Source organism: Polistes canadensis, unplaced genomic scaffold (genome assembly GCF_001313835.1).
Source record: "Polistes canadensis isolate GaletaPanama2010 unplaced genomic scaffold, ASM131383v1 scaffold_153, whole genome shotgun sequence".
Taxonomy (NCBI): domain Eukaryota; kingdom Metazoa; phylum Arthropoda; class Insecta; order Hymenoptera; family Vespidae; genus Polistes; species Polistes canadensis.
The window spans coordinates 215,649-230,278 of record NW_014569700.1 but is presented as its reverse complement, the minus strand read 5'-3'; the positions used below and the strand labels follow the sequence as shown (position 1 = coordinate 230,278).

Genomic DNA, 14,630 nt, shown 5'->3' with positions numbered 1-14,630 from the left:
ATATCATACAACTATTCCTATTGGTTGTCATCCTTCAAGAAATGGAATAAATTAACTGTTTTCAATATATTTTACATGGAATTTCAAAATATATTATTTTATTCAAATTTATTTATATTTAATATGAAAATATAAAGATATTTATATAAAAAAAAAATTTATTAACTGATTACATTGTTGCATGCTAAATAATTTTCATTAACCTATCAAAAAGATGATTTAGAATAGAACGAGATCACACACACATTGATTGGTGGATATAATATTATTTAAAAATGAAAGTTTAAGAGATAAATAGATAATTTAGGAAAATTATATTAAAAAATAATAATATTTTAAAAAAAGATAGAAATTCCTATAAAGAACTAAGGCTTATTAAATTATATTATAAAAAGAAAGACATATACATAGGTAAGTGGGGAATAAATAATAATTAACAATAAAGATGGCTGCATATAATAGCATTAGAAAATAGAAATTTCGAATATTATAAAAACAAAAAAAATCAACATTTTAAAACATTAAAATAAATTTTGTATGAAATTATTTAGTAATGACTTATTAGAGAGTTCATTGACCCTTTGAAGCGAATGGTTGATCCATTCTTGATTGGTCACTTTTTAACATAGGTTTTACGCAGAAGCAAGTATAGAACGCATCTTATTGTATATTGCTGAATGAAATACTATATGCGAAAAAACTAAAGCAAATATATCTTGATTTTTTTCTGCAACTTTAATGATTTCTTTTAAAAACGTCCAATAATAATAGTAACATTGAGAAGAATTAACAGTGTTATTGAAAAAAGGAGAAAATTAAGGCCAAAAGAAAAAAAAAAGAAAGAAAATAAATAAATAAAGAGATCAAGAAAGAGATCGTGAATTGTCTCTTCGTGGTCTTTCTTAATACTTTGTAGCGCATCCGCGTTTCACGATTCTCTGGATTAATTTACATTTGTGTAAGTAAAAGTATATGCGTATGTATATACATACTTACTCGTTTCTACGAGACCATCGGAAAACGTGTACACTTTCGAAGAGATCTGTTAAAGAATTATTTTCGATAATTTTTCTTTCTATCCGATCTTATTCTAAATTTGGCTAAACAAAATTAAGCGATATAATATCGTGTCGTGAAAATATCTTCCTAAAAGAGATCTCTGCCATTTGTTTTCTCTTAAACGAATAATTTTGACTTTATCAACGAAGAAAGGAACATATTCAATACGTTCATTTTAATTTTGGCAGGTAAGTGATTTATTCATTTGATTTGCCCTAGAAAACATTTTGAGAAAGCTAGCCTTTTTTATGTATGAAATCTTCTTTGTTATGTATTAAAATTAGTAACAGGATCGAATATATAAATAAATATAAATATGTTTTTATTACAAAAATGGTTTTGAGTAGATTATACAGCTGGTATATTAGTTAGACATATTTTTAGGCTTATTGCTCTTTAAATAAAAGTCTTTCTAAAGGTGTGCAATAAAATAATTTTTTCATTAATTAATATATAATTAATTAAATAATAATTATATTGAAAGGTGTAAAATGTTTTTTTTTGCGCTGATCTTTATTCGTATGATCTACAAAAATATCTGTACTGTTCATTTGTAATAAGTTTATTTTTCTGATGTAGAATGGCACGAGGACAACAAAAAATACAATCCCAAGCAAAAGCAGCAGAAAAAGCTGCTAAAGTAAAGAAACAACAAGGGCATAGTGCTAATGAACAAAAAAAGGCAGCGCAGAAAGCGCTAGTTCATGTATGTTCGGTTTGTAAGGTAAGAACATTTAAATATATAGATGTATTTGTGTTCTGTGTTAAGTGTGTTATTATACTGTTTTATTTAAATAATATTATATTGTTATCATTATTTTATTAGGCCCAAATGCCAGATCCAAAAACCTATAAGCAACATTTTGAAAACAAACATCCTAAGAATGATCTACCTGACGATTTGAAAAATATATGAGGGTACGAATGCTTGCAAGGAATCGCACATAAGCATGAAGAAAGAGAGAAATAATAACTACAATTGAGTGATATAGTTTAAGATTCATCCAATATTAAAATAGTTTCAAAACAAAGAAATAAACAACACCCTGCTAGTGTTTTTAAGGAACTGTTTCACAGTTACAGAGATGAATTATCATGCACACTCTAATCATTTGTGTATAATTCATGATGTGCTTGTGGTAAAATTTGATTTGTAAAGAAATACCTTAATTATTCATATAAATCAAACCTTTAACTACTTTTAAACATAGCACGAATACATCAGAATCTGTACATTACTAAATAAATAATTTAATGATTTTAGTAAAATAATAATTTCAGAAAAAATGTGATTTAATTTAATAAGTTATAAAAAATGGTCAATTTCTTGTCTATTTTACAAACAGAAATTGCCATGCGAAAGATGAAATAACTTGAGAACTTTTAAAAATTTGTATAATCTAGAAAAAATATTATATATCACCGAATAGAATAATTAAAAGTTACAATTTTCGTGTGACAAACATAATAAGTATACTATCCAGCTTTTAATTTTTTATAAAAACATTGCCACATCAAATAATATATTTTGAGATTATTTGCTTTTGTTACTTTATTAAAAAATGTCTAACAACAAAATAACTGCCAATTTAGAGAGATTGTATCGATTATTATCTAAGCAAATACAATGTAGCTGAAGTCCTTTTTATATAGAACTTTATGTTAATCTAAGAATAATGAAAAAAAAACACGATTTTAAAACTTTAACATGGATGAACGGTATGTTAAAGAGCGAAGTAGAAAATTGTACTTAAATTGTTAATGTTATAACATATAGGATTCTGGAGACGTTGATCTATATAAATATATAGACATAGTATCTATAAATATATATATATATATATAGATCAAGTGAATTTATTTCGTCACATCATGCGCTTCATTTGCCCATATGTGAATATACGAACATCATTTAGCATTAATTCAGATATATATATATATATTATTCTTTTAGTATTACTCTATAGAATTAACAGTAATATTTAATTATATATTGTATTTTCAAAAATAACTTCTATATGATTTTCAAGAGACGTACATTGCTAATGTGTTTATTTATGATCTTCATTAAATTTAACGTCTGTATTGTGAAAAAAGTTTAGAAATAAATTCATATATGTATTCCGTATTCTATTGTAAGTATATTTTTAATATTAGAATATCATAATGTTGTTTTATGCGTTTTATTTGATTAAGACGTAAAGACATAAATATAGATATCTTCCCTATATGAGTCATTCATAAGAAAAGTAAATATATTACGTTGTGAAAGTCTGTACGATAGTTTTGCTTTTGATCTAGAATGTAATATCAACTGTACAATTAATTTATTTAAAAAATACAATTTTGACTATGTTTGTTTGAATAAAACTTAATATAAAAATTATAAAAATAATTATGAATTATTAATAAAATTCTAAACGAATTATATCGTATAACTTGCAGTAATCACATTTTTATTCCGAGAGTTTAAAAATTAGATAATTTATTTGCTACGTTTGCAGAGACGATGAATATTTATATCAAAAATTGATAATTTCAAGATAAATTTATGTAGTTATTTTGAAAATATACATTTACTGTTATAAGAAAAAAAGAAAAGAAAAAATATTATTTATTCAAAAGATATTTTATCGCGTCAAATTGATCTAGTAAGAAGATGAAAACATTACATCATATTACGATGAAACTGAAATTCATCACTTATGATGAAACTTGATTACCACGTGTTCATTAGACAGCACGCAGAAGAGTGTCAATTTGTCAGAGCATATATAAGTGTCAAGTAAGCAACTGACTCTTCAGTTTTCAATTAGATTCGGTGAAGTTTTTATATTATCATCTCATATTTCTTGTTTCTCATAATATTAATATAAATACAAACAAGTTTTACAAGAAGGCAATATTTGACGCAAGTATAGGTACGAAATCTACAAACGTTATATAAAAAAAAATTATATATATAATATATATTTTATTATTATAATTATTATTTTTTTAAACATTTGCTTATTGTAAAAATATATTAATTTATTGTAAAATCCACAAATTTTTTATTTCGTAATAATAAATAATTTATTATTATTTAGTATGATAATATTTGTAATTTACCATAAGTTGTTGAAAAATATTGTCATTATTTATTCGTATATAGAAAAGAAAAAAAAAAGGACATAATATTATATAAAAATAATTATTCTTTATATTTAATGATCACATAGCGAATTGTTATAGATAATTAAATACGATAATCTCGAGTCACACAATCGGTCTTGAGCATATAAAATCTTTCGACTACACATATGGATAATCCCAATGTATGACGATATCAAATTACGAATTATATCTCGAAATATCATTGAATACACTTGATTAGAATTATTTTTATCGAGTTGGGAGCAGTGAAACATGAATTTCTATCAGTTAACAGTTCTTACTTTAATGACAAGTTTTAAAAAAATCGTATATTGTTATTTTTAAATTAATGATCGATAGCCAAAAGAGTTTAATTTATTTGAATTTAAAAATTAAAATTGCGCTAAACGGTGATATAGATACAAAAGTAAATACATTTCGTTGCTTCTTTTTGAACATTTAGAATATCGGTGGGTCGATGTAGAATGATTTTTTGTTTGTTAAATATACGATCAAAAAATAGGCAAGGAATAATAATTATTTCACGAGATAAATCGATCTTTTTCGTTGTTCTTCTTCAGTGATTTTCAAATAGTATCAAGAAGCAAAGTATCACGATGGTGGATTCCGTCTTTTTAACACGTTCGTTTGGTACACCAGCGGAAGGTGTAAAGGATCAATATGCCGATGGAAAAGCTGCCAAAGTATGGGAGATCTTTATCGGCGATAAAAATCAAAGGACACAAAATTATCGAGACTTTTTGGTTGGTCTCCTTAAAGAAAAAGGATGCAAGAGAATCTTAGATGTTGCCTGTGGTACAGGCGTTGATTCCGTGATGCTCCTTGAAGAAGGTTTTGAAGTCGTTAGTGTTGATGCTTCTGATAAAATGCTCAAGTATGCTCTCAAATCCAGATGGGAGAGAAGAAAGGAATCAGCTTTTGATAATTGGGGTAAGAATTGGTCATTTTATTTTTTATTTTTCTCGATTCATTATGAAGAAAGTTATGAAATTATCGTGAACCGCGTACCGTGATATAGCATTTATCCATCATTGTATTGATTGACGAAAATATTTATATGAATATCGTATTTTCTTATCTATTAAGTGGGTGATACTAAAATTGATGAGTAAGGAAAGGGTCAGTATGTTATCGATGAATCGAAGTGCTTTATATCGTATATTCTTCTCTTCCATCATTTATCTTTTTCATTATAATTGTTAATAAATCTTTGATAGCTTCTATTTCGATGACGAATATTTATTTCTTTTTCTCTTTCACTTCTGACTTCTGATTAATTTATTTTTCAGTGATCGAGGAAGCAAACTGGCTGACATTATCGAAAGATATCAGTCATCTAATCGGAGACGGTTTCGATGCTGTTATTTGCCTTGGAAATAGTTTTGCACACATGCCTGATTCATATGGCGATCAAAGAGAACAAAAGTATAATTTTTAATAAATAATTAAATAAATAAATAAATAAATAATGTATATTTGTATATCTAATCTCATTTTTATTCCATTAACTTTCTAGACAAGCCTTTGCTAACTTTGAACGTTGCGTCAAACCAGGTGGATTGTTTTTGATCGATCACAGGAATTACGATTATATCATACAAACCGGAAACACACCATCGAAATGCATATACTATAACGTGAGTATCACGATAATATTTATTTTTATAAGATAACAAATTATTTATAATAACAATAATAATAATAAAAATACATTTTCTAGAGTCGACATACGACAGACATAAAAACGTCAGTACTTTTTATATCAGGCAAACCAGCTATCGTTACTCTGGATTACATGATCACCATCGACGGAAAATCAAATAGAAATAATTCGGATAATATTAACGAATTTAGATTATCCTATTATCCTCATAGATTGAATGTTTTTAGCGAAATGCTTGCAGAAGCATTTAGATTTAAAGCAAACCACACAATATATGCTGATTTTAAACCGTTGGAAATGGTAAAGAATCCTGGATTTTACATTCACGTGCTGGAAAAGTACTAATGTAAATTAAATGATCTCTTTACGAATCCACAAAGGAAATAATTTCACGACGATGTGTGTAATTATTACATTATTTGACAAATCGCAAACATACGTCATATTTTGCGAGAGATGAATTTTTACTATAGGAGTTACACAATCGATTTTTTCGTGGGATCAAGAAATATGTACATACATACATAATTCGAAATTACGTTTGTGAGTTATTCTCTATTTTCTTGGGTAAGAGATACGAGGAGAAAATTATAACTCGAAGAGTGAAGAAAAAAATTCTCTTAGAATGGTTGTACATATATCAAATTGTTTTGTAATGTTATATACTATAGAAAAAATGTACAATCGTCTAAGTATGATCATTCTCATCAATGTGATAATAATATAAAGTATTTAATATATACAGAGATATGTGGGAGATTGAAGAATAAAACATTTGTTACCAATTTTGTGATCTTTTTTAATTATAAATTCGAAAGACACTTCACCGGTGTTTCGAGCGATCATTGACGAGGATAGTTTTCAAAGATGAGTTTGTGCTCTATTTGTTTTCGGTACCTTCAGTTTTGAATGAGGCTTTTCTCTTTTACGTTTTTTTCTTTTATCGTTTGTTCTTCTCGCGAGATTATCTGTTGCCTTATTTTTATTGAAACAAGTCTTTTTTTATCGCTATTTGGTAAGAATAAAAGCGAATTCCAAAATAGTGAACTTTGACTTGAATAAATAATATTTATCAATCTCTCTTTCTCTTTTACTGTACTGTATTTTTTCGATAAAAAATATAGTTTCTTTTTCGATCTGAAAGATAATAATGCTATCGAAGCTTCGGAAATTTCCTCGTCAGTGATCATCCAAATTGAAAATGATCGAAATCAGCTTGCGTGGGATTACTCGCTTCTTTTTTATTCTCCATATTCTTTCGACTTCACAGATTCCAAAATTAAATTCGCTAATTGTTAAATTTGAAAATACAATTTTTGAGATAGGATCGATATTGATTATTATATAAACGATTTTTATATAAAATATTTTATTTTAATTTTCTTTATACGTTTTAATTATATTTGTCTTAATAATATATTAATATATAATATGTATATATGTTAATTTTACTGGTAGATTTAACTTTCGAAAGCTCCAAGGCATTAAAAATTGTTCAAAGTTCCATGAAAATAGATCAGTTATGTACAATATGTATTTTTTCTTGTTTCAATTATTCATGTGAATAATGAAGCGAAAAATATCCTACTTAAATTCAATTTCAGTTGCAAATATAAAAATAAAGATTATATATCGGGCCAGCAGATATTATAATATTCACAATTTATTATATAATATAGATTTATATTTTGTGTCTGTTATATACGGAAGTCCAACGCGATTGTGTGTAAATTTGCTATTGTATTTTTTACGTAAAAAAATATTTTTGCGATCAGTGATTCATTAGTACCATGTATAATTTTAAAAATGATACAATCCATATCCGAGTACTACATGATTCTATTATTTTCTATTAAAATTCTACTTATTGTCTACGAAAAACATAAGAATGGAATGGAACTACTTTACCGACACTTAGCTACAATTTAAAATGACGAGGAACTACTTTATCAACATTTGACTGCAAATTTAAAAATGAAATCAACCAAAGATTTGAAAATAAAATAGAACTACGTTACCAAACGATTATTAAAGATTTTTTCCTATTGCACGTGTTAAGTAACGCGTAATTAACAAACCCGGATCTTGATTTGTGTAATGTATTTGTGAATTTCCATTTCACAGATACTTACATATTTAAAATACATGTTCAAAATTATTGGCTTCAGTGTACCTATATTATATGTTTCTATTAAGTAATGTAATACAATTAGTAATGTAAATCAAAAAACTATTCTGCTAATATTTTTAATCCTTTTTCTTCTCTGACACTAAAGTTTTGGATGGCTTAGATGGAAAAATAACAAACAATGACAATTGAACAACCGATAGAAGGAAACCGACAGAGTTCTGAAACTATAATCATTTCATTCAATTATTTCTACCCTTCAAATCTTAAATAAAAATGTATATTATATTTTTAAATTAATAAATGTACTTACAATCACGAAAATGTTATTTATAATAATTCCATATAACAACCATTGGAACGATACTGCGGTACCCATAACAATAAGCGGGAATGGAAGAATCGACGTATCTTTAGTCTTTATAATATTTCCCTGTAAGTATAGAATATAATAAATATAGAAAAAATATGAACATATATTTAATATTGTAAACAATCATATATATATTTTTAAGTATTATACTTACAAGATGTATAAGAGGAGACGCTATTAAAAGATAAAGTAAAATGGTTACGATTATACCAAATCTGTATTCTACTTTGTCGGGATGCTCCATTTGAGCGTACGTTAGGAACATTGCTATTAGACCCACTGCTTTGCTTATTAACATAAGCGTATCTTTCTGGAAAAATAATCACATATGATAAGAATTCTCATTATAATCTTATATTTTTAATAAATCTAATCCTATAACTATAGATAAGAGAAATGAACGAATGTCGGATTTGCTTTTATAGGATATAATGAAACATATCCGGACAAGGTATTCATTGATTGAAAAATGGTCGCATGATTACATAATTGCTTTAATATCTCAGGGCAATTGTAATCAATCTTTTATTATCAACCGCAAGAGAATAGCGGCTTGTACACACACATAATTTCTTAATTAGTTGAATATTTATTTAGAATTTATAATCGTTAAATATATCATTTTTGAATTATGATAGTATTCATTTCCCATAGGATTATAGGGTGTACTGTTTCAGGTACACGTAGCAAATACTAATAACACCTGTTAGTCAAATGCAACTTGGCAGGGACTATGTTAATAAAACGAAACATCTTACCGTATGTGGAGAATAATAGTAATACACAGCCATATATATTACGTTTGTTACAAATCCAAAAACATTAACTTTAACCATGACAGAATCACCAAGCATCAAAGCATAGCGCAGCATTAATATTGTCCTGCACGAAGTTTTTATCGTTAATATATTATTCTTACTTATTTTTATTTTAATAATATTTAATGATAGAAGATATTGAAATAAGAAATTAATAATTAAAGTACAAGATAAGATAAAAGTCGCTTAGCCCAGAAAGTTTTTGCATAGAAACAAAAAGATTTGTTTTAAGTAATGTAACTTTTATTCCATCCAGTATATATTTTAATTATACAAGCATACAATTAATTATTAATTTATTAGATTTTTAATATATTTACAAAATATAAATAAGACTTGATACTTACATTCCTATACCACCTAAGAAGGGCATAGGATCGAAACCCTTCGAAGTTCCCTTTTTGTAAATGTCTTTGCATACAAAACTAAAAGAAAATATTTATTAATTTAATTAATTATTTTATTTCTTCTTAGATTCTATATAATAATTATTATCATTTAGATGTGTAATCGTCACGTGCTTGTTTCTCAAATGTCGCTTCAGTCTATTCTTTTCAATTAGTATATATTATGTATAAGTTTATATTTTTTTTTTCTTTTGATATAGGTATTGCATTAGATACTCACGTTCCTGACAACATGTGTCCTATTGTCGTAATTGCAGCACATGTTCCAACAATATCTTTGTATTCTTCTAAAACCATTTTTCGTTATAATTTCGTCTAAATTTCCTCTCAAGGTTATCTTATTTTTTTTAATCTTCTCAAACTATGTGATCACGTTAATAGGCTCAATCAATAAATGGATCTATCAGACGAACTTTGGTAGAACCTCTTAATAATACTGACTGATATTTCACAAATGCTATGATTACTTGCATACAGTCGGTGCTGTCAAAGAGTCATCTTATGTTAAGCTTAGAAAGTTTTTGATCAATTCATACTGATTTATATTACATGCATACTTACCGACTGTAAATACAAAATGATACATTTTTTATTGACAGAAATTGTTTAATCATATTATTATCGATATCGGTAAATATATCAATACAGAAGTACATAGAAGTTCACAAGTTCCCTTTTTTATTTAACCAGATTCATCTTAGTTTTTAACAGGACTACCAGTGGGCGACAGTAGGTACTTAACGCGATGACGGTACACAACACTATCAAATAATACAGTATTCTTTGATAGTATTGTACCGTCATCGCGCTAAGTACCTACTGTCGCTCACTGGTGGTCCTAGTAAAAATTAAGATGAATCTGGGTAGATAAAAAAGGGGACTTGTGAGCTTTTATGTATGTATTTCTGTATTCTTTGGTTTAATCATCTTATTGACATTTTGTAACTTCCAATGAAAAAATAAGTCCTATTTTAATATTTTATTATAAAATTAATAATAAATAATTCTTTATACATATTAGATATAAAATAAATTGGAAATTAAATTCACTAATATTTACAGTACTCATAACTTTGACTTTTTTGCATTTGAATCGGTACTATCACTTTCTTTTACTTCTTCTTCTATTTTTATTGCGAAAACTTTACCGAAACGTCGTCTTTCTGAAAAGTTTTTATCCATAAAATCATTTAAATATTACTATATATAATGTTATAAATAACTTCTTTGAATAAGTTGTATCATATATAAAAGTTTACTTACCTGCTCTTAAAAGTAGATTTTTATTCTGGTACAGAATAGCTGCTTTAGACATATTTTCGTTTAATCCCAATAAAGCTGCCCTGTTTTGATCGTACAATAATTTTGTAAAGATAAGGAATAATATTTAACATAAAAAATATTAATTCAAATGTTTGATTTGTTAGATTATTTTTAAGGATACAAGTTGATAACGTCGTAAGGATTTCTGATATCCGTAACTTTATTAGCCCCACTCGATATTATCACATTCTAAAAAACAATGAAACAGTTCTTCATTATTTGAACACACAGAAAAAATGATAAATACATATATTAATATGCAATTTACTTTGCTTTTTCCATAAACATAAAATAAATGAGCCTGATGTATAGCAAGTTGTCGTGATTCTTGATTAATCACATCTGTATACTGTATTTCAAAATGTATATCTCTGTCTAAAGCTTGCATGTAAAGTTTTTTAGTCATTTTGAATTGAGTGCTGGATGCATTTAAAGTAATGATATCTGTGTTTAATTGGGAACACGCGAACTAAAAATTTCATAAATGAATTAAAATATAAAACAATGGATACAACTGACAATGAATACTATTACCTGAAGTGCTTCGCTTGTTTTTGGTATGACAGAATATACGTGGAACTTTTTTAAAACATTCCATTGATTCTGAAAAAGAAATATTTTATTTCTCATGAAAAATATGTTTTTATTGTTTCATTAAATTTGAATATAGTATAATACTTACCAACAGACGAGTTTTTTCTTCATCACTAAAAGCAAATGTAATTCTATTAAAAATGTTAAGTTTGCCTTCAAATTCTTTGACCAAATCATCGACGTCAATTGGATTAAGAAACGTTCGTGAATCGTCGTCGCATTTTTTCCTTTTCTTTTTAGTTTCAAAAGTACTTTCATCTATGATTTGATTAATTGCCACTGACCTATATCCCACTAATAAATATTATATTATTATGATGCTTAAAAAGATATAAACACTTTCACATATAAATTACAACTAGGTTAACTTCACCAATAAATTAAGAAACTTACGCTTATATGATTTTAATAATATTTCACGTAAATCGGAGGCATTACCATCCTTCGATGCATTTATACACAAATCAAAATATCCCTCATTGTATTTCATAGACATATTTGCAATATTTAACAAGTATTCACGAAAAGATAAACTCAAAGATAACCTCAAAGTGCTACGATTCTATACCTTTTCTAGTTGGTATAGGAATGCAAATGTACAATTTCATTTATAAAAATTATATTCTAAATTAAACAAATAAATTAAATTTTATGTTTGTTGTAGATGTTTTGAAAAATATATAAAATCCTGTTTATTTTTCTCATGTGTACAAGGTGTATAAGTTGAGAGGAATGGAAATAACTAGAAACGACCTATCGAAATATACTTTCGAGAGTCGGACCAATCGAAGCCCTTATATATATATCGTCATATGTGCATAACATGTTGAGTACAATGGAGAAAAAAAGATTTTTTTATTTATAATATATTTTTATTTTATAATTGGTTCGCAAAAAACAATGTATATGTACAACATATCAGATAATCAAGTAAATCCTTTCTTATTCGACCAATGAACACCGATCCTATGCAATTGCAATTGCAACTTGTAGTTTGATTGGTTTAGAAAGTAAATTGTGTTTTTGACCAATCAGAAGCGCCAATGCTACGCATTATAAGAATCAAATTCGGGATTTAATATTGACTTCATTTGTTTTTTAGTAGATCTCGAAAAATATTGAAAATCAGTAATTGTTTTGTTTTAAACGTTGGGAATTGTTTTTTTATCGATGATAAAAATATTTCGTTAGTTCTCGGCTTACATCTTGTTTGATTATCAGGTATTAATAAGATATAATTAATTTTTTATCAATTTATATATTATAAAATACTCACAATATTTTTAATCGAAGTTACATATTTTGGATTAACAAATTTTTGCATGATGGCGTATAGCAGTGCATGTTTAGAACGTTTTCTTCTTTAAAAATTTGCGCCTAATCATATCGAACATTGCAAAAAAGAATATTTTATCCGTTCTAGGTAATTTAGTAAATGAAATATTGTGAACATATTTGTAATATATACTTGCAATAAAGTTAATCTCACTTATGCATAAATTAACAAGAATGAAATACAGTATGGTAAGTTTCTACGAAAGATTCGAAGTATAAAACAATATCTAGCAAATTTAGATTTCCCTTTTTTTCGAACGTAAGCAATTATTATACATATACAGGGTGGTCTAATGAATATGCTCATCTTAGACCATATGAAATGAAAACTCTATTTTATATAATATGGACTTATGATGTATAAAAAAAGATGTATAAGAAGGGATAATCTTGAGAATCTTGAGGAGGCTTAGGGTTGAGAAAAAATTTGATATAGTCATCATAAAGTTGTCTTTGAATCATATTAAATTAGTTAAAAATAAAATATTCATTTGGATTGATCTAAAATGATTATGTTCCCTCATGTACCACCCTATATAAATATAATACACATCGGTAAATATAGGTGATGTTATCTTATAGAAAGTTTCTCGATTCAATCACTGTATTTCGTCGCACTTGTATACTTTTTCAAGTATAATTGCATTTTCTCGCATAAGTTTCTATCATAAGTAATTTAAACTGATAGGTGTATAGATAAGGGGGGTTGGAAGAGGGTGAGTGAGTCAGATTTCCAGGGACTTTCTTTTTCTCTTTCTAATTTTCATTCTCGATGGTTACTATCTTTCTTTCCGTCTATTTGCACGAGGACGTCTCGTATTTGTCGCATAGAAGGAAGGAAGGAGGGCTTGGTATCGGCGCTGTGTGCGCATTGCCAGTCCTCAAACGTGTCATTTGTGCGCACCGCAAAGTGTGTAGCTTGGCACTTGCAGTTACAGGCTTTAGGTTTGAATAAGGGGAGGAGCTTCGTGCATTCCCAACGTAATTATCCCCGTCCTCCTACGGCTTCCATGCCTGTTTCCTGTGGTCGTCCCCGTAACCGGTATATCTTATATACACAGCTGGCCGCCATCTTGGTCGCGTGCACTCTTTACTTTCTCGCAATTCTTTTTAAAACCTTTCCTACCGAATCCGCATACTCTCATGGATATCGTCGGATACTCATCGACTTACATACTTACATTTCATCATCTTTATTTACAGTTATTCTAGTATTTAACCTTTTTTTCTATTTCTCTTCTTATTATTACAGTTTCCATCGATCTTCATTCGATTCCGATCTTGGCTCATTGCTCGATCTTACTTGATTCATTTGGTGTCATTAATTATTCAGGTTAGATGCATGCTATGTTTCTTTTAAAACTATTCATTAGAAATTATTATTAAGATCGGTTAAAAACGAGTCTAATGAAACAATACTAGCGATTCCTCAAATTGAGAATATTCGAATTATAAAAATGATAGGAATGGTGTAATAGTCATTTAAGTCATAGCTGTTTATCGAGTTTAATCGTCGGAGGAAAATAGGTATAATTCTTAATTCTAACACGGCGGATATTATCAAAGAAATTCTCACGTTAAGCTGGACAGTTCGTGTCTAGGTTTTAACCGCTTTAATATCGTTGTCAGCATATCGCCACTCCCACAGTTGTCACTTACTTGTCAAGTGTCCACCTTGTAACGTTACTATTGAAAGAATATCAAGTAACCCTATGTAAGGCTAACGCTAACACGTCAGTGATTTAACATTGCCTGCTATACGGCGTTCCTTTGA

General features: G+C 27.6%; 4 protein-coding genes across 5 annotated transcripts; 2 read left to right on the top strand and 2 right to left on the bottom strand.

Annotated features, from left to right (window-relative positions):
* The first annotated feature begins 656 nt into the window (after positions 1-656).
* On the top strand, positions 657-2,337 carry LOC106788784 (zinc finger protein 706-like). Its single transcript, XM_014752346.1, has 3 exons — positions 657-1,247; positions 1,639-1,783; positions 1,886-2,337. Exons 2-3 carry the CDS (start codon positions 1,640-1,642, stop codon positions 1,973-1,975), a joined length of 234 nt encoding a protein of 77 aa, XP_014607832.1. The 5' UTR covers positions 657-1,247; position 1,639; the 3' UTR covers positions 1,976-2,337.
* Positions 2,338-3,670: 1,333 nt separating this feature from the next.
* LOC106788778 (glycine N-methyltransferase) lies at positions 3,671-6,659 on the top strand. The gene is made up of 5 exons (XM_014752340.1): positions 3,671-3,980; positions 4,776-5,145; positions 5,505-5,640; positions 5,732-5,852; positions 5,936-6,659. The coding sequence occupies exons 2-5, from the start codon at positions 4,812-4,814 to the stop codon at positions 6,221-6,223; spliced, it is 879 nt and encodes a 292-aa protein (XP_014607826.1). The 5' UTR covers positions 3,671-3,980; positions 4,776-4,811; the 3' UTR covers positions 6,224-6,659.
* An 869-nt stretch (positions 6,660-7,528) lies between these two features.
* LOC106788779 (sugar transporter SWEET1) lies at positions 7,529-10,087 on the bottom strand. The gene is made up of 6 exons (XM_014752341.1): positions 9,825-10,087; positions 9,545-9,622; positions 9,138-9,261; positions 8,534-8,689; positions 8,320-8,439; positions 7,529-8,233 (listed from the first exon to the last, which is right to left on the bottom strand). The coding sequence occupies exons 1-6, from the start codon at positions 9,899-9,901 to the stop codon at positions 8,126-8,128; spliced, it is 663 nt and encodes a 220-aa protein (XP_014607827.1). The 5' UTR covers positions 9,902-10,087; the 3' UTR covers positions 7,529-8,125.
* Positions 10,088-10,498: 411 nt separating this feature from the next.
* On the bottom strand, positions 10,499-12,296 carry LOC106788753 (ribonuclease P protein subunit p30). 2 transcript variants are annotated; one of them, XM_014752296.1, is made up of 7 exons: positions 11,915-12,296; positions 11,610-11,815; positions 11,462-11,530; positions 11,196-11,396; positions 11,049-11,116; positions 10,868-10,947; positions 10,499-10,767 (listed from the first exon to the last, which is right to left on the bottom strand). In XM_014752296.1, exons 1-7 carry the CDS (start codon positions 12,015-12,017, stop codon positions 10,670-10,672), a joined length of 825 nt encoding a protein of 274 aa, XP_014607782.1. In that variant the 5' UTR covers positions 12,018-12,296; the 3' UTR covers positions 10,499-10,669. The 2 variants fall into 2 exon arrangements, with proteins under 2 accessions (XP_014607782.1, XP_014607783.1); XM_014752297.1 differs by lacking the exon at positions 11,196-11,396.
* Positions 12,297-14,630: the final 2,334 nt, after the last annotated feature.